The 20582-nt window shown below is 41.7% G+C and overlaps 1 protein-coding gene across 4 annotated transcripts in view; it reads right to left on the reverse strand.

Moving 5' to 3' along the window:
- The window catches only part of CDH8 (cadherin 8), a 156666-nt gene that overhangs the window by 127328 nt on the left and 8756 nt on the right, over positions 1-20582 (reverse strand). For 3 of the 4 annotated variants that reach the window (XM_040075133.2, XM_040075130.2, XM_040075131.2), the window contains exon 2: positions 13329-13775. In XM_040075133.2, the coding sequence (XP_039931067.1) occupies positions 13329-13580 (252 nt within the window). In that variant the 5' untranslated portion in view covers positions 13581-13775. The remainder of the gene's footprint in view (positions 1-13328; positions 13776-20582) is intronic. The other variant, XM_040075132.2, reaches the window with a different exon arrangement.

The raw sequence follows: 20582 nt of genomic DNA on the forward strand, positions 1-20582 counted from the left end.
CATATAAAAAACAAATTCTGACCTCAATTATCAGACTTTACATAGGACAGCCATGGAATAAATTAGTTAACCGTAAATGGAATTTAAAATCATCCAAAAGCTGGTCTTGAAGAATGAGCATAATCACACCACAGAATTCTGAATTAGCAACTCCTGTATTTAAAATATGCAACTAAAGTCAAGCCAAACTTTTAAGCTAGAATAGAAAAAAAAAAGTCTTCCTAGAGTCTCCTTTAGCTTAAGCACAGTGAACAGGGCAGCTATCTTGCTGGGTTATACACTACACTACAGAATGATGAATTATTTACAGCTAAGGACTCAAATGCTCTCTCAGTATCATCTTTCCCTGGGCTCTGTACTCACCAGAGCCCTTGATACTGAAATGAGTGAGAATAGAAATGAGAATGTTCAATTTCACAACAAACATGGAGGCTGAAAGGTTTCAGTGTAGGTCCAGCCCAGATTAAAGTGTCTGCTCAGCCTGAAGCCAGTCCTCAGCTTTGTATCTGCAGTCCCTTAGGGCTTCCTTGTCCCCCCTTCAGCGTGATTTATGTCAGAAAGTTTGGAATAAATTAACTGTTCTGCTGGGTATTGCAACTGCGAGGAATCCAAAGACATGCTGATTTCTTTCTTTATTTCCCTCCCCCTCACATTTATTTTGCTCAACACAGTGAGATAAAACCTGCATGAAGATGTGGTTTGGAGTTCTAAGTGGGCAAAAATAGAACTATTTAGAAAGGCTGTAAACTTCTGCTATAAGCCAGTGTTTAAATAATGTATTAGACGTATCTATATATAAACAAAGACACAACACATGGACTTCGACTAATATATAGTGTGTGTATGTATGCTCCCTTGCAGTTCTGTATTAATCAAATGGAATATTCTGTAGTAGAAATACAGTACTAATAACTCAAAATAGCACTCCTGTTCAAGTTGCTTGTACAAGCTTATTTGAGTTCTAATTGTGTGCTGAAATTCTCCCCTTTAATGCCTCGGTCTATTTGAAGGTTAGCTTTTGGTCCCATGGAGATAAAGGAAAATGTGCCAACATTTCAGAGATTTGATTACCTGTATAAAATTATGCTTGCTCATTTTTCCTTGGCAAGATACTCTTGGGGAAAGTTATATTAAAGAGGGAATAGAAATAGTGTACATCCAAAGAAAATATTTTCCAATTATGCTTCACAAGATGCAGAAAGTATTACTTGTTATAGAGGATTATGAATGAGATAATTACTGAGAGCCTAATGTACCTAAAGCTACAATAAAGGACAGAGAAAATCATTAATAAGTGGTTATTGACTGTTCTTCCTGCTCTTTGTAATAAAAGGCCAGAACAGTAGCAAGGACAAACCTTTCCCCAGTTCGGCTGTGACAGGTTATACACAACAATACCTTTTCTACTTACATGGCCCATCATTAATTCCTATAAGGGAAACCATAGCAGCTTTGATTTAGCACACAAAACACTTTATGCCTCTCCAAACAGCCTTAACAAGAAATGTTTCATACTAAGAGTCAATTGAAAATAGTGGAGATTTAGAATGAGGATGAACGTTCCCTCTTTTAAATGATTTCATTGCACGCATTCCTAATGAGCAATCTGCACTTCCAAAAGAATCCAGACCAGTGTTCCGTTGGTAAGGCACAGAATGACAAAACACTTTTAAAGATTAAAGGATGTCTCATTACCCCTTTTTGATACTCGGATGAATTAAATGATAACCCAATTATTTCTGAGAAGCCCAGCAAAGAATGTTTGAGCTCCCACGCTCAGGATTTCAATGCAGGTGTGATCAATAGGGGAGATTATAAAATAAAGGATTTCTGAGCGGCCGCAAATCTTTTCCTATTGCAAAGCAGAACATGGTACCACGTTCAACATTACCTTCAGTGCATTCTCTTTGTTTTTATTTCCTCTTTCCCTTTCAGCTCCCAATCCTGCTGCATTGAGCATGAAGGCACAGACACTAGAGAAAAGTTCAACAGCATTTCTAAAAGAATGAGAAAGGTCACAAACATTACAGGGGTCAGTCTACATGGACTTGCAGTGCCTGAAGGAAGCCCACAAGAAAGATGGAGAGAGACAATTTAGAGGAGCCTGGAGAGACAGAACGAGGTGGAATGGCTTCAAACTGATGGATTTAGGTTTAGATTGCTTTATCAGGAAAAAAATTGTTCCCTGGCAGGGTGTTGAGGCCCTGGCACAGGGTGCCCAGAGCAGCTGTGGCTGCCCCTGGTTCCCTGGCAGTGCCCAAGGCCAGGTTGGACACTGGGGCTTGGAGCAGCCTGGGACAGTGGAAGGTGTCGCTGCCATGGCAGAGGTGGCCCTGAATGAGCTTTAATGTCCCTTCCAATCCAACCATTCTATGAAACTCCACCCTGGACAGATCTCCCAGCGTGGGCAGCAGGGCAGGGGGATTCTGTCCCTCGGCCCTCAGGTGAGAGCCCAGCTGCAGAGCTGCCCCAGCCTGGGCCGGCACAGCGAGGAGCTGGAGCTGCTGGAGAGAGCCCAGAGGAGGCACCAGCATGAGCAGATGGATGGAGCAGCTCTGCTGGGAGGAAAGGCTGGCACAGCTGGGATTGTTCAGCCTGGACAGAAGATCCAGGGTGACTTCATTGTGGCCATTCTACCTGACAAGGAAGCCATCCAAGAGCTGTGATTTTCTTGTGCTCCTACACTTACTTCATGCCAGAAAGAGCAACAGCTTCCATAATGAAAGCCCTGTCCCACTGGTTACTGTGGTCCCCCTTAACAGAAATCCCTTCAATATTCCCTTACACACCCACCAACCTGCTCATACATGAGACACACACACACCAGTTTTCATCTCAGCGTAGTCAGTGCTCTTTGTTTCACCCCCCTGGCTCCACCAGACCCTGCATAAACTGTACTTTACATTAAATACATTAGGATGGACTGCATGCCTAGAGAAACTGGAAAACCAACCTGCCACATCTGCCTGGTTTAGAGCTGGAGAAGTATCTCCTGTGTTACCCAGTTATTCATCAAGAACTTACAAATGTATTCCAGGTTCTGAATAGATGTTGTCCGTGAGATACATACTGCCTCAGTCATGCTATGGTTTTTCTCACTCTGTAAGTACAAAACACACGCATTTCATCTCCCATTCAAAGCACTGCAACGACCCTACTGTCTCAGAGGTGACCTCCAGCCTGACAGAGCAAAGTTTTCCTTTACTATCCATCAGTCTGTCCCCCACAGAGAATTGCCTGCTACAGGACTCGTGCAGAATGCACTTGATTTAGACAGAAACATTTACTGAAAAATTCCCTTCAAAATCCAAATACTTGGTTTTGCATACAGACTGCTCAGTTCCATGCAGCCCTTGGCTTATCAGCAATAGGCAGGAACAAGCAGGTGGTCTTTTGGAAGGTCAGAATTTAGATCGATTACAAAATAATTATTTCATAGAATGATCAGTGCCATTGCCGTCTACACAGAAAAAAGAAGCCTAATGTTGTCTGGAAATTTTAGTGTTGTCCATTTTCTTTCTTTTTTTTGAGCTATGATAACTCCACTGGCCCAACATTTCGAAGTATACACGTATTTCCTATTATATCTCATTTCAGTTATTAATAATTACATATCTCGATTAGACAGCAACAGCTTTGAGGCAGGAAACTACTCAACAAAATGGATGAAAATTTTAGCCAAGGCTTCTTGATATAAATGGCAGCATTAACAGTTTTCACATTTACTGCTACTCGGTGCACCAGTCCTCATTAGCTATAGCTGAGGGTGCCTTGAAGATATATACAACATTTAACAAAATTGCCCAAGAAACAATTTTACATTGAGATTTCTTTCAAAACCCCCATAGTTTAAATATCAGTTTGGTCTTCAGACCAAGTAAAATCCTGGAATATGATTTAAATGATTAAAATAATTTCCATTTGTTAATACAAAAACTCTATTTAAAGTCCTTGTACATTTAGAGCACCTGCCCTCAGTTCATGTAGGATACTCAACAGCATAATCAAGACCCACTAATTAGCAGAAATAAATGAACAAGTTGGAAATATTTTGTTGGCATTAAGTCTTGTTTCAAATGATTTTATGTGAAGAAAGAAGCACAAGCATTTTCCTTTTGCCTCTGGACGTATTTTCTTGTCAGTATGGCAGGACAACACCAGGAATTGCAAAGTGTGCCAGTGGTCTACGTGAAATGCTTTAGACTGCATAATAATTGGAGAACAGGTGGCCTGAAAAACAGGCAATTTAAAATAAAATTAAAAAAAAAAAAAATAGGAAAGAGGAGTGAAAAGGGAATAGCAAGATAGCAAGGATGTCAGTAATTTCATTTAGAAACCCTATTCTGTAAAAATACAGCAGATTTTTAATAAGCTCTCAGAGGTGAGCACTAGGAGATCCCAAGCCTTTTGCATCATGCTTTAATGCTGCACCAATTCTGCTGCAGATTATCCCACGCTAATTGAAAAATACGGTGGTTTTGCCCATTCGCTTTACAATCCTGACTGCTTCGGCTGAGCGTACAACATGTCACAGATCCTGATGATGCTTGTGGCATCACCACCTTAGAAAATAACGGGATGGAAGCGGTGTGGTTTGGTTCAGCTGCTCTGTCCCTGTGCACTGCACAGCTGGATGCCCACCACCAGCTCTGCCCAGACTAAAATCCCCCTTTCCTCCCTGGCAGCAGTACCCCATGGCACACACGCAGCTCCCTCGGCCAGGGAAAGCAGAATTAGCTAATGTGGCTTCTGGATTGAACCCAGTAAATGACTGGGGCCCTCTGAACCGCTCTGAAATCCCTTTTGCTGGGTGCCTGCAGCGCTGCTGCTTGCCTCCAGCGATGCTCTGCGAGCCAGCCTTTTATTCCAGCACATTCCCAGGCTGGAGCAAACCCCAGCTTTGCCTCTGCTCACCAGGGGCTGGGTGGGAAGCAGTTACCGAGCTCAGACCCCGGAGCAAGGAAAGGGATGTCTTCTGCGGTTCCTAATGATTCCTGCGGTTAATTCAGGAATGCCACTGACAGTCTCCAGGGAGAGCTACACTTACTTTTGCTTAGCTGCTGGCATGACTGCTGTAAAATAAAGGCTTTAAAAGAAATCCTTGCAGGAGAATTTTTACACTAAGAGGGAGTGCTCAGGAAAAAGGAAAGTTATAAAGTACCTTGTATCGCTACAGGTGCTCCTCGGGGATCTCCGAGAGGCTATTCAAACATATTAATATTTGCCTAAATATCTTCAGGAAAATTATCTGCGTTTATTTCACAATTCTACATGCCTCATACATTGCTTGCAAATAATAGTTACCTTCAAACACAGCCTAAAGTATTTATTGCAACAAATTATTTCTGTAATGAAACGGACAGGGTAAATTGCCCAACATCAACATCCCTGGCTTTGTCACAAAAAACCCAGAAACCACGACCAAAAACAAAAGCCGTGCACCAAAGACCCTCAGCTGTGAATTCCTTGGTCTGTTGCATCACGCACGCTGTGGCTTCCTTTTTCTTCTTTGACTTTACCAGAATAGGAAGAAAACCTAACTTTTAAAACAGAGCTTTCAAGAAACAAAATTTATGCAAACTCATTCTCATTATTTTCACTTAAAAACTTATTTTTCTTGTGATCCCAGTGATTGTATATTTATTACATCCTAAAAATACAGTGCTGCCCAGCAGCTACAAAGCCTTTCTCATGTGTGGCTTAGTTCATGAGCTATCACCCATTTCAGCTCCACAGCTCTTACTGGAAGCCTACAGCCACCAATGGAATTGGTCCCAAAGCATTTCTCATTTTAATACAAAATTAAGGTTTTTGTCACACAAATCCATGGCAAATTGAGGAATATCCTATCAGGATGTGAGAACAATAAAACTTCCCTTTCACTTTACTGGTTGAAAGACACATCCTGGCGCTTTTGGGAAATCACAGCTACCTGAGATCTTATGGATGGATGGGAAATACGCTTGTCAAGTTCAGCGAGGACAAACTTCTAGCAAAAAACTCCCCTCACAATTGGCACTAATTGGTAGTTAAATTGACAACTGGAACTGAAGCATCCTGACAGCACGAGGGGTGAGCCCTACAGGTAGAAATTGAAAACCATTTATTGAAGCAATGTTGGAAAGACTAAACGATCATAGGGCATCTCAGAATATCCCGGGGAAGGCTCAACTCAATTTTTCATAGTGTCACTTCAGCATTTTGCATGCATACTTGGATAACATTTCACTGAGAGAAAGATAAAGTTTTCAGATCAATATATTGAAAAGCACACAAGCTTCTAATTCTTTACAAACAAACAAAATGCTCAATATTAGCTACTCTTTTTTCAGAATATCAGAAATTTTTGTGGCTCTAGGAAAACATGACAAAGAAATTTAAGTGAATAATGCTAAAATAACCTATACCATTCCTTTTTATTGAAAAAAGAAAATTTAAAAAGCACCAATTCCAAACATATTTAAAAACAAAACAAAACAAACAAACAAAAAAAAACACGCGAAAGAAAAAAAAAACCACACTTGCCCATCTTTTAAGGTATTCTTTACACCATAGACACTCTCCTACTCCATGAAAGAAAATACAGGCAGCTGAGGGGGTGCCTGGTGTTTTGCAGTTTGACCCTTTAAGATGTTGGATTCATAAGCAACTGATAAAATGCCTCTTTGAAGTTATTACCAGTCCTGTTCTATAGCTGATGTTCAAGGGGTTTAAGTTGTGTCTCTGCTTAAATTGTGGTTATATCATGCCCCAGGCTGGAGATGAAGGAGCTTGAAAGTGTTCACTTTATTCAGTAATACTCCCAGAATATACAGAAATGAGATTTTCAGTGTCTGGAGATATGCCTTGTTTCTTAAATCTTAGAGAAATCAGTAAAATATTTTTTACACTGTAGTAAAAAATGTAGACCCTGTTGGGTCAGTCAACCTGTTCTTGCTTAAATGTAGGTTTTATATTTAAATTTCTTCTTGGAACATGTTCTCAGCTAAAAAACGAAACAAATGAAAGTTGTGCAGGCTCAGGAATATTTTTTAAAAACCCAATACTTTTATCAGACTTCTCTAAAATGCTGTCTGCTGGTTTTATTGTCTTTGCAGTAACATTTAATTACGCTAGTTATACTCCTGCTTACTAAGCCGATTGAGACTATGCAAACTGGAGCATTCTGTGCAGTACACAGTCACCTCTTCCCTTTCAAGCACACAAAAGGCAGGGGGAATTAGTATTTTTCATAGAGAACACAGTAGCAAAATAATTGATACATTTCAGCTTCTGGGAATTTATTAAACTTAAGCAGGAAAATTAGTGTGTAATTATGGCTGCAAAACAACAACAAAAATCTAAGGCTCAGAAGGCAGTGTTGACTTTGCAACATTTCAGATACTGAATATTTTATGGCATGCATTTAAGTCATAGAAAAACATACAAGTGTGTATCAGGGAAAAAAGGATAGAATCTACTTAATATGGTGTTGTGATTACTGTTCTGTTAAAACTTTAACAAAGCATTAATGTAGGACTATGTTACATCCTATGAAACTTTTGCTAGGACTTTGCTACTCCTACGTGTCACAAGGATTTTTTTCACTCAGGTAAACAGCGTGTAATTCATCCCTCAAAACACTGCTAGCCTTAGTTATATACATTTCTGGTTTTCTTGAGTCCAACAGTATTTCCAGGCAGCCACCATAATCACAAGCTCAGGGCAGGAATGAAAAGTAAAACGTGACAAAGGAACTTGTTTAATTAAAACCTTATTTATTTCACCTATTTGCGCTTCAACAGAACTAGTCATGATTTTAAATAAGTAACATTTTACCATTTCCTGGTGAAGACACAAAATGCATGTTGGTGAAGAAATCAAGGATTGCATAGAGCATGGATAACGTGGAACATACAGCTCTGAGCTATTTATAAGTGCTCTGTGCATTTCCAGGTTGGGGTTTTACAGTAGCTCAGCCTGAAGCACTCGACTGTGAAAACAGGATGCCTCTCCACTGCTCCTCCTGCAGGAAAATTGTTTCTCCTCTACAGGCTTGAACCCAAGCCCCAAATATCAAGGGAAAAAATCTCTGTTGTTCCAAACAGCAAAAGATGCCCAGCTCCCTCATCCCACAAGCCACACAAGAAAAGCTGCATTTAACGGAGTGAAAAGACACAAACCACATAATTTAGAAGCAGTCACAGATGGAAAACGCCTCCCTGAGCTCACCACAAGGAGCTGTCCTGGCCAGGCTGGCTCTGAGCCTCACCTGCACCAGTCTCGCTGGTTTTCTCCCATCCAGGATTTTCAGAGCACCTTCTCCAGAGCCCTGAACCAGGCACAGATGTGCCACAGGGGCTGCTCTTCCCTGCCATGCCCACTTCCCAAATCCCTCCTCACAGACAAAATAGGCAATATGTTCTCTTGGGACCGGAAACAGGGAAATCCAAAAGGTCTGGGGGAGGTTCTGGGACAACCTGGGAAGTATTGCCAGTGGAGTGGTGCGACACAGACAGCATCAGCCTGAGTGACTGCTGGTGGATTTTTGTGCCCAGACCTAAATTTGGATTAATTTACCGGTAAGCCAGAGAACATAAATACAAACAAACAACTTCTGTGGCCTTCATTCCCTCTTTTGTTCTCACCATGCTTTGTGAGGTTTAACAAAGACAAACAAGTGCCGGATTCTGCCCCGTGGATGGAGCACCCTGGATGTACGGAAGGCTGGAACAAGAATGAGATGACACAGGAAAGGTGCTGGGCACTGCCCAGGCTCCCCAGGGAATGGGCACAGTCCCAAGGCTGCCACAGCTCCAGGAGCTTTTGGACACCAGGGATGCACAGGGGGGATTGTTGGGGGGTCTGGGCAGGGACAGAAGGTGCACTTGGTTAATCCTTGTGGATCTCCTCTACCTGAGGACATTCTGTGATTGTAATTACAAACAACTGCTATTACGTGAACTATCCCAGATTTTTGCTTAAAAACATCCATTAAACCAGGTCCTAACCCATTTAAAACATCATGAACAACACATGTTCCATAAAACAGGAGCTGCAATACCCCAAATGCAGCTTCCTAATGCTTTTTCACTTTATTACCTATGTCATTGTGAATTCGGAGGCTGTCTCCTGTGAAAGAACAGTGGCATTTGCTACAGCCCAGATTTCACAGCACATCTGCCGTGGTGCTGTAAGTGCATTCAGAGGAGAAGGAGAAAATGCAGCAGTGTATAGCAAGTAGAAGTTCCACCTAACTAATCAAGTCCACAGGGACAGCATGCAGTGTCACAAGACATATCACTCTACACTTGAATGAGGTTGTCAGCCACAGGGAGGCTGCAAACTGCTGACAGCACTGTGCAGGATGGGGAGGCTTCTAAAGCAGCTTTGTAAAGTAAGTACCTGCTTCTGTGGGTGAAGGGGAAAAAAAGAAATGAAGCACAAAAGGGTATTTGCAAATCTGTCGCTCAGTATTCTATTGCTGGGAATAAACCCAAACTCATTCGATGTGTGATGCACGAACTCAAAAAATGTTACTCTGCAGGTTTCTCAAAATGCACATATACATTTTTACACGTACAGATCAAAACAATATGGGACTGATTAAAATAAGAGTGATATAAAGCTATTAGAGAATGTCCAAAGGAGGGACACAGAGCATGAAGCTGTGCCAGGGGATGGTTATGCTGGAGATCAGGGAAAGGTTCTGCTTCCCCAGAGAGTGCTGGCACTGCCCAGGCTCCTAGGGCATGGGCACGGCCCCGAGGCTGCCAGAGCTCCAGGAGCCTTGGGACAGCGCTGCCAGGGATGCACAGGGGGGATTGTTGGGGGTCTGGGCAAGGACAGGGGCTGGGCTGGGTGATCCTTGGGGATCCCTTCCAACACAGGATATTCTATTCTGTGATCCTATGAAAATTCCATGTGGCAAAATAAATGCAAAATGAGTATAGCCAAAAAAAAATAAAACTAGAATATTTGTGGCATTTTATAGAGAAATCTCATAAATTCAGGAAGCACTTCTTTACAGATATGTAAACTTGGGTTGCTCATTTTGAGCTCTATCCTACCAAACATAATGACAAAAATTGTCATTAAAAGCGCATATTGTTCAAATTTATTCTAAGAGGTTCACGAATGAAAGCAAAAGATTTGCTACGGTCCTTTACTCGAGTCATTGAAGAAAGACACCACACTTTAAAAGGTGTTCACATTAATTCCTCCTATTAGTCTCACCCCAGATTACTTCATTTATTACAGCAAATACAGTGGGAATGCGTTTATTACTCTATATCCATGCAGAACAGTAATGAACAAACCCCTTTGAAGTGTGTGCAGTTGCACTGCAACACTTAAAACTCTGGAGAAGAGTCTTTATGTCTGGAAGCTGCTTCGCCTGGAAAAACTGAGCAGTTTAATAAAAGATACATCAGACCTCTGCAGTCCCGTCTTGCTAAATTTCTCTGCACTTCATAAACTTTGGTATGAGACCTTTTAACCAACAGGAGGAACTTGCAGACTCTGCATTCAGGCTTTTATTTACAAAGTGATTTGTGTTCTGTTTGTATCCTATAAAATTAATCTCAGTTTTCAGTTTTATTTTGCTGATATATTCTATCAATTCCATTAGGACCAAATGCTTCTACTCAGTGTCTTTCCACCCACTAACATGAAAACCATTATTTAAGTATCAGTTCTATTCTGAGCAATTCTTAAGAGCTGAATTTTCAGTGGGTTTTAAAGGTACATTTGAGAACTCTCAACAAATTATGCTTGTGTGTGTATTGTTTCTGTTTGTGCAAAACTTATTTTTGTATTTATTCTACAAAGCACCTAATTAAATGTTTGTACAAAACATACATGACTATGAAAAGCACCAGGTACACTCGACAACAGTGCAGAGGCAAAAATTGTAACAAAGATCTACATAATTAGATTTGCTCCTAGAATGTTTTCTTTGAAGCAATTAAGCACCAAATAAAAGATTTGTTTGAAGATTATACTAGAACTTTCAACATGTAAAAAGCACATGGCAAGCAATACTGACTCTGTAACAGGACAAAAGCACATTTATATCCAGAAAATGCAGCAAAAAATGGGGCAGACATTTGATATCACTCTCTCCACAATGTTAAGCCTCTCTGCACTAGTTCATTATATCCTGTTTTACTGAGTGTCCTTCATTCAAAGTCTGGCAAAAAAGGAAAAAAGAAAATTGAGGTAAGTCATTGGGCAGAAAAAATAGTCAATAAAGTCCCAGAACAAAGGAGATACCCCAGGTGTGCAAATCCTTTGGCAGGGGAAGAACTCAAAAGGCTGGAGGGAGAGTGTAAGGGGAGAAGCCAGGAGGAGGAACCAAGTATGTGCAAATCTACTTCGAGTTCTGAAAAGCAGGTTCTTTTTAAATTGTACTGGGTAAAAAACCAATGAGGGTGACAGAGGAAAACCACTGCACAACTTCACAGAAAAGGAAAGCATTTTGCTTGTGGCATTCTGTACACCCTTAAGTTTTGGGAAGGATAGCCAAGAAGTATAATTGAGGGAGCCTCTGCTTTCCAGTCAGGAAGGACTGAGAGCAGCTCTAAAAGCTGTGGAGTGCCTCTGCACCCCAGCCTGAAAACACTCTCAGTACTCACAAGCCTTAGGAAAGAAAAGTCAGAATTAGGGATGGTTTTTCTGCAGAGGGAGAAAAAAATAGAAGAATTCCAAAAATATTCTAAGGCATTTTAATGAATAAACCAAAAATTTCTCACTATGGGAACAAACTTTGCTTCTTGCTCATTTCCGTCTATAACATGCAGTGTTTTAATTATGCAGCAGTCTCAACAAATAGATTGTCACAGCATTTTAGCTAAACTCTGTTTAAAATGCCAAAAGAAGATGGGATAATGTCTTCCTTGGTTTGGCTCAGTTTAACCTACCCACTTCTATTCTCCAATGACTCAAACAATTCAGGATATTATAACTACCAAAAAAACCCCCTTAAAATAGTAGAAATATTTAGACCTGGATATATCCTGAAAATTAAAATACCACAAAGGACAAACCCAGGATTCTCCCCAGCTACTCAAAATAATTTTAAAAGCTCTACTAAAATATTCCAGAAAGAATGGGTTGAATAAAACATTTTAAGATGTGAAATATGCTCACTGCTGTCTCTGTGAAATTGAGATACGTTACTAACCCCAGAGAAACAAATGAGAACAGATACCAAATACCTGATAGAAATGTAAATTGACACAGCACCCAAAGTCACTGGATAAAAAGCTCATTACACCTTCTGACCTGAGTCTCTCCTGGAAAGTGGCTACACTAGGGAAGATTTGGGAATGCACTTGATCTGTGTTCTCTTCAATACAAGACAGAGCTATTGACAGTCTCTATATTATACTATATGCTATTCATTTATCCATAGAAATTCCAAGATTTCCATGAAATTAACTACTATCCATAATTTTGTCTACATTTTTTTTTTTTTACTCAACCTCAGTAGCCAGCTAGTAAGACAATAACGCACTCGGTTGTTCAGAGGGAACTGAACTTTAGTGATAAACAATTAAGATATTTATACCTGCTCTCTACCAAACTGTTTGTAAATGCATTTACGAACAGATCATTCTCTTCTAAGAATAATTCTAAGGATAATTCATCCCTGATGGATACAGATGGCTCATACAAGTGCAAGGCTGATTCACCGACTGGAGGTAACACGCTGAGCTACGGAAAAAACTAATGCATGGCAACAAGCAAAGCTTTAGGGCAGCAGAAAATCTGGGACACTGAAAAATATGGTATTTTGCCCTGTTTTATTTTCCTAACTTTGGAAGTGAATTACAAAATCCGTGGCAATAATGTTACTCTACATGTGCGTAGAGACCTCCAAATAAACCAGGACCTCATAAATTGCTGTACAGTCCACACTTTCCTTTTTGGTTCTTGTTTTCTAAAAACCCTCAGAGCGTAAAAAACTCGATTCATCAGGCTGGAGATAGAACGTGACCTACAGGTGTAAGAACCTTTCAGAATGCACAGGAACACATTGCAAAGAGCTGCTTTGGTAAAACTCTTCAGCTGACAGAGGTGAGGAGTGGTGACTAATGCTACGAAAGAAAGGATGTGAACACACTTGTGGGGTTTTTCAACAAATGGAATATGCATATTTTTGTTGGAAATACCAGATTAGCTAACTAGGAAACCACGTCCTTACAGTCACGTACATTTAAAGCACAAATTTTGGAATCACAAAGCACCTCAGTCTGAAATTCCTTAGAGGAGTCTGAATGACTGAAGACCTCCTCACGTCATACATTTATACATTCAGAGAAAAAAAAAACCAAATCTTGCCTTACCCGGCCAACTAGGATTGGTTCAGGTCCAGAGAATTCTTCCAATACAAACATTTGATTCCAAACCCAGCCTCTCTTGGAACGGTGCAAAACTCTCTGTTCTTCATTTAGCCTTCTCAGTCCTGTACTGGATCCACTTGGTAGTACTTGAGATTGATTCATTGGAGCCATATAAATGGAAGGAAGGACAGTAATCCATAATATTATTAATGGAGTCCATGTATCCATAAGCATTTCCGTTAGTCTTTCTGGCATTGTACCTCAAGCTATGCAAATCACCACAGAAATGAAATTATTATTTTGCTTTCCTCCAGACTGTAGCAATCCAATTCATCACGCAGTACAGAACATTTACTTACAGCTCCTCCGTGTGTTTACAGCACAGTCAATGTAAAAATAGCTTAGATGATAAAAACATGATCCATTGAGTTTTCCAGTCATTAAAGATTCCTGGTAGGGAAATGAAAAAAAAGAAAGTTTAAATCAGTGACTAAAGAGTTTAGGAAAGTATTCTGAAACATCTTATTTACTTTTACATCATCAATAAACCATGTTAGGTTTTAAATTTGTAGCTCATAATATTATTGCATAGTTAAATTGATACTGTGTATTCTTTCATTGCCTGAAACACAGAGAGAAGACCCAGAGGAACGATTACACACTTAGGAAGATACTTAGACCTAAGAACTGGATGGGGTTTGCAGCAACGTGGTCTAGTGGAAGGTGTCCCTGCCCATGGCAGGGAGGTGGAAATGGAGGGTCCTGAAGGTCCCTCCCAACCCAGACCAATTCTGGGACCTTGCAAATCCCAGATCTTGCAGTTCATCTGAGGGTCTGACAAAGCTCCCAACCTTCTCACTACCCTGCTCTGTTCATGTGGTCAACTACAAACACATACTTTGTCATATAAGCAAATCAAAATAATGTTCTTGCATTCTTATGTTCCTTTGCTCCGTAAGAAGGAAAAAAAAACCAACGCACAAACTCCTCCTGAGTGTACAAGGCTCCAGCAGCCCACTGTCTGTTTTGCCATCACTTCCCTGCAGCAGCACCACTGCCCAGCAAACCCTTCAGAGCCCAGCAGAGAAACAGCACTGCTAAACCCTCTGCAAAATCACCACCAGGACCTAAGGAAACACATTTATGCACATCTGCACTACAGGTCTCACTGTCTCTCCTTCACTTTCAGAGAAAACACACGGTCGTGTTTCATTTCAAAGACGTTTTCCTAGATGGACACTTGGGAGCATTTTGTCTTTCTTTCCTTGCGCACCCTTTGATGTACGAAAAGGTCACACCAGGTTTCATCTCAGAGTAAATATTCCTTGAAATGGAAAGGCAAGTTAACATAGAAGGGCTGATGCCAGAGGGATGGGCAGACCCAGAAATGCAGCTGTGGATCACATGGAAAACTAGATGGGATGTGGCTCAGAGAGAAGGGCTGCTTTACAGGGTTATGGAGTTCTGTGAAGAGAGTCTTGATACATTTCTTTGATTCATATGCAATCAATCTCAGGAGAAACCACTATCTATGAGAGAGTAGCAATACCTATTCTAAAACTTGCACTGTATTTTAGGCTGGTTTTCTTCTACTTTAAGGTTAATTCCTAGTGTTGCATGCTTATGAAAATCCTGAGAGCTTAGGTGGGTTGTTTTGGGGAGGGTGGGGGTGGTTTGTTGTTCTTTTTTAAGGTTCATACACACTTGTAGCATAAAACATGCAGAACACCTTTTACATGACCAGTAAAAGTCAGCTGTTCTTTGAAAAGCAAACCATGTTGAAAGTTTTATGGTTTTTTTTAAACTTCAGTAATTGCCAAAGCAACTGTGAAATCTGTTGCATGAAAACCTGAAACTGTGAGAAACTTGTCTTGTTAGAAGGAGAGAGGAGCTGCTACCAAAGTGAAACTCAATCTCTCAAGCAGCATGGAAGAATGGTGAGCTAATAGTGCAGTGCTTTGACAATGCATCCAGAATGAGGGGAATATCCATTACAGGGGAACCTGGAGCTTTATAGGCCTCATTGCCAACTGGGGTGGAAATAAACGAATCAGAGAATACAGCAAGCTCTTGCAAAAAAGTTTAGGGGAAAATGTGAGAGAAGCAAGAGAGGCTTGAAATGTCTTGATATCCTCTCAATCCCAGAAAAGGAAGAGGAGCAAACAGTTCAATGATGGGATGCATCAGTCACCCTCTGAAAAGCCTCTTCAGTGCAGGGAATTAAATGGAGTTTACTGCTGCTGCTTTCTGGCACATGTTAAACAGAGATTTCTTTTCGGGGGCGTGTTGGGTGGTGGGAGGTATCAAAAGAGACAAACAGCCAAACTTGCAGTCAAAGTGATTGGTTTAGCTCAAATGGGATCCTCTTTATATCTGACTGGAGGAGTGGGTGCCTGTGCCTGCAAGAACACAGATTTTTCTGATTTCTTCAATGGACAAAGAATCAGAGCACAGGAGAAATAGAACCACTGTAAAACAGAGCAAGAGACAGCATCTTCAACCAACATCCAGGATTAAATTCAAAACAGGGGGCAGAAACTGAGAACACAACCTAAGGGTCCTTTTTAGGGCTTGAACAGGGCAAGAGGTGACACACTCCTCTTTTTAGCGTGACTCTGCTTCTGGGTGAAAAACCACTCTGAATATAAACCCTGAGAACCCCCCAGAAAAAAGGACCCAAGTGGACATGACTGACTTCCTTATACTTCCAGCACAAGGTCGTATAGCTCTTTTCATCAACAGGACCAAATAATAATAAAGCACTTCCATTCATATTGAAGAAGCTTTTTGAAAACAATTCCTAATCAATCTCCACAGCCTGCCTTCTAAAAGAAATGAAATAAATGAGATAAAACAATACTATGCTCCCAGAAACATTTTTGGTTGAAGAAAGAACAGGATATTTGGTTTTCACACTGCCACTCTCAATCCTTAGAAAGCATGAAGTTCATTTCAGCGCATCCCTCCTCGGTTCCTCCCCCAGACTTCCTGCTTGTTACTCTTCATTTACTCCAATCCAATGTAGGTCCTATCCTCTCACACTGAAACAGAAGATTTGCTGTGACTGGACTGTTCTCACGGTAGCTGTGTGTTCAGCAGTACCTTAAGGCAAACGAGTCCAAACCACATCAGAAATATCAGTGATGCACACACCATGCCATTAACCCCCCCTCAGTGAAACAGCCCCGTGAGGAGCACAGTTACACAAGCTCAGAGCACACAGAGCTGGGAGATTCTGAGCACTCACAGCAAAGCTGAGCAGTGCAGGGCAGAGGAAAAAAACCCAAAGGGACTTTGGCACATCCCAGTGCTGCAAAGGAATGTGATCAGCATGGAACTATTGAGCTGAATAAAGTTCTCGACAGCTCAACCTGGACTGCAGGAGCCTTGTAAGAGTTATTTGAGAAACAGACTCTCATTCAGGCTCTGTCAGTGAATCAGGGCATACACTTTATGCAATGCATGGAGGTGGGATTGCCCCCAGATTTCTTCACCAAAATTGGAAATCACTTCTGCGCCCCATTCCAGGGAGCAGAACACCATGTATGTGGCTGGGAGCCGAGAGAAGGCATTTTAAATAAGTGGCCCAGCAGTTTACACATTGACTAATAGGAAAATTGAGAAGTGCTCAGCAGTTAAATTGTAATCCTCTGGATTAGATGTAGAGGATGGGATGACAGGCTCTTGAACCAGGCTGTGATAACATCTAAAAAACCATATGTAAGGGCAGACTCGGAAATCAAGGAAGACCAGAAGGTGAGGCACAGTAGCACTTTCCCTTCCTATATTATGCCATGGTCTAAAGCAGTGGTATTGAATAACAGCAAAATTATTCCAGTGAAGCCAGAACAACCTTTTTCTAAGCAACAAAAAGAAGAGAAGCACGTGGCCCTCAAGAATGTATTTCACAGAATCACGGAATCCCAGAGTGGTTTGGGTTGGAAGGGACCTTAAATGCATCCAGTGTCACCCCAGCCATGTGCAGGGACACCTTCCACGTCCCAGGCTGCTCCAAGCCCCAGTGTCCAACCTGGCCTTGGGCACTGCCAGGGATCCAGGGGCAGCCACAGCTGCTCTGGGCACCCTGTGCCAGGGCCTCAGCACCCTCACAGGGAACAATTCCTGCCCAAGATCCCACCCAGCCCTGCCCTCTGGCACTGGCAGCCATTCCCTGTGTGCTGTCCCTCCAGCCCTTGGCAATTGTCTCTCTCCATCTTTCCTGCAGCTCCTTCAGGCCCTGCAAGGCCGCACTGGGCTCACCCCAAAGCTTCTCCTGTGCGGGTGAGCAATGGCAGCTGTGCCAGCCTTTCCTCCCAGCAGAGCTGCTCCAGCCCTCTGCTCATGCTGGTGCCTCCTCTGGGCTCTCTCCAGCAGCTCCAGCTCCGCGCTGTGCCGGCCCAGGGCTGCAGTGCTCCACCTTCATCAAGATTATGCTGGTGTTGATAAAAGTATAATTTTTGCTTTTAATCTCCACATGTTTCAACTGCCCTGGGCTGTTGTCTTAAACAAAACTTCAGTGATCTGAGTGGTTTCCCAGTACACTGTCGGATATATACAACTCCAGATCTACTCTAATCCAGCAAAGCTGTTTACAAAACAGCTCCAGTTCTCCATTCATGCCTGAAAGAGAAGAGTGATATTTAAAATACAAAGAATGTCTTTAATGTAGCAAATAGATGAAAGCAAATGCTTCACTATGTCATGGAGCAGAGATTCGAACAACTGCCTTATGTTTTCAAAAACTTAAGACTGTATTTATAAATTTTGTTCTCCATGCACAACCTATAGAGAAGTGCAGATAAAGCTGAGTGGTTTGTTTTCCCCTCTTGTGTGCTGATAGAGTTTTAGAAAAATATTATTCTGTTCACAGGAACTTGCACCTTGGAACATTGCACATAAAACTCAGCCACAGAGTGCTTAAGTCTTGTACAACACCAAGTGATTACAGAGAGGTTTATAACCTAATAGGAAGACATAGCCAGCACACATCTTCAGAAAACAATGTCATACACACTGGGACCTCTTCTGGAGCTCAGATCTGTGCAGGTTACAGCTGTGAGCTCATCCTTGCATAGAGTGAGAGCCAGGTATGGCAGTGGACAATTACAGAGATACAAAGCTCATTTTGAGTATGAGTGGAGGAAAGCACTTGTGATAGAGCTCATTTCATTAAAACCATTTTAAATTCATCTTGTAGCTTTAAAAGGTGACCACTGGAATGCAGTAATTTGTTAAAAAGATTAATAAAGATAATAAGAGTAGTTGAAGGTATAAACTTCCCATTGAAAAAGAAGCAAAATAAGATCATAAAAAGCTTTTAACAAAGACTTTTCTTTTTTTTTTTTTTTTTTTTTTTTATTTTCAAAGCACAGAGTATTCATCTGGTCAAATAAACCACTTCATTACAATGCCAGTGCATTGATTTACACCATGAACTCAGTTTAAAAGATTTTAGAGCCACTCTAGTGTTTCTCCACACAAGAGACACGGAGGGTTGTCTTAAGAGCTGCAGGAGAGTTTTTTCATTATTTCATTTGCAGTGATCGTATGCAGCATCTCAGCCCTTTGACCTCACTATTTCATTGTGATGGATTTTATGAGTTACTAAACAACTGTTATTAAGGCAAAAATAAACCTTGGGTGCTGCTTTCTTTAAATGAGTTACATCTGAGATACAAAAAAACCAAACCAAACCAAACCAAACTAAATATTATTTTTGCCCAAAAAGGTTTTAGAATTTTCAGGATCAACTATATTTTGTACATTAAATACGTAATTTTTATCTTAGATACTAATTTAATATAAGCAAATCCTCAAATAATTGATGAGGGGCCTTCATTTAATGACCACCTAGACCGTGCCAGCCAGTGCCTTTTCTTACCCTTTTTTTTGTCCCCACAGGTGTGGAGTATCTGTTGATTTCGTTTTTTTTTTTTTTCTTTCACTTCTTCTTTTTTTCTGTTTCTTAAACTTTTTAGGTTTGTTCGTACCTCTCTGGTACGTAGGTACTATGTACCTAGGTACTGGCTACACTACAACTTTTGCTTCCTCACCCCTTTTTCTCAAGGATTCAGAGAAGGTCCTTTCCCTCCAGAAGCAGCAAAATGATGCAAAGCCTTCCCACAGTGGGAAGAGTGATTATCTTTGCTTCACTCATCCCTGTAAGCCAGCACAGCAGAGCCTTACATTTTCAGGGGAAAAAAAAAAAAAAAAAAAGAAAAAGAAGCCCTTAATGCTCCAGCCCCACTTGTTGGAATTCTTCCCCTTCTTCACAGAAACCCAGACTGGTTTGGGTTGGGAGGGACCATAAAGCCCATCCAGTCCCACCCCAGCCATGGCAGGGACACCTTCCACTGTCCCAGGCTGCTCCAAGCCCCAGTGTCCAACCTGGCCTTGGGCACTGCCAGGGATCCAGGGGCAGCCACAGCTGCTCTGGGCACCCTGTGCCAGGGCCTCAACACCCTGCCAGGAAACAATTCCTGCCCAAGATCCCACCCAGCCCTGCCCTCTGGCACTGGCAGCCATTCCCTGTGTGCTGTCCCTCCAGCCCTTGGCAATTGTCTCTCTCCATCTTTCCTGCAGCTCCTTCAGGCCCTGCAAGGCCGCACTGGGCTCACCCCAAAGCTTCTCCTGTGCGGGTGAGCAATGGCAGCTGTGCCAGCCTTTCCTCCCAGCAGAGCTGCTCCATCCCTCTCTCAAGAGAACTGTGGTAAAGGTTTTTAATTTGCCTTTAAAGCAGAACAAACCTCAATTCCACCAGAAAACTATCAAAACACCATCTCCAACAAATAAACTTGTCATCCTCACCCGCATAACTTAGCTCCATACCCATCCTGTTTCCAGTACATATCTATTAAATTGTACCTGTACTTGATTTAAATCACCTTGGATAAGGCAGCATGCTCGTGTTTTCCTCTGCAAAGGAATGAATATTTCTTGCCATAAATAATAACGCTTGCTCCCCCGTGGATTACTCGTTTGTGTAAAGATTACTCACTTACTCACAAAACAGTCAAATTAAGAGGCAGTTCTCCACCTAAGAGCACGATGAAGAGGGAGTGTTCAGCCAGGCTGCCATGGCAGTGGCTCAGGTCCTGCTCACAGTGCCCACTGCAATGTGCCACTTGCATGCCCTGGCTAGACTCTCCTTCCTCTTGTCTGCCCCGAGAACTGAGTGCAGTCACTCCCTAACCCAGTTCTGTCAGAGTGATCTTGTTAACTTAAACGCCTCTAATAGTAAGGTGTTTTTAAAACCAA

Source organism: Hirundo rustica, chromosome 11 (assembly GCF_015227805.2).
Source record: "Hirundo rustica isolate bHirRus1 chromosome 11, bHirRus1.pri.v3, whole genome shotgun sequence".
Classification (NCBI taxonomy): Eukaryota; Metazoa; Chordata; class Aves; order Passeriformes; family Hirundinidae; genus Hirundo; species Hirundo rustica.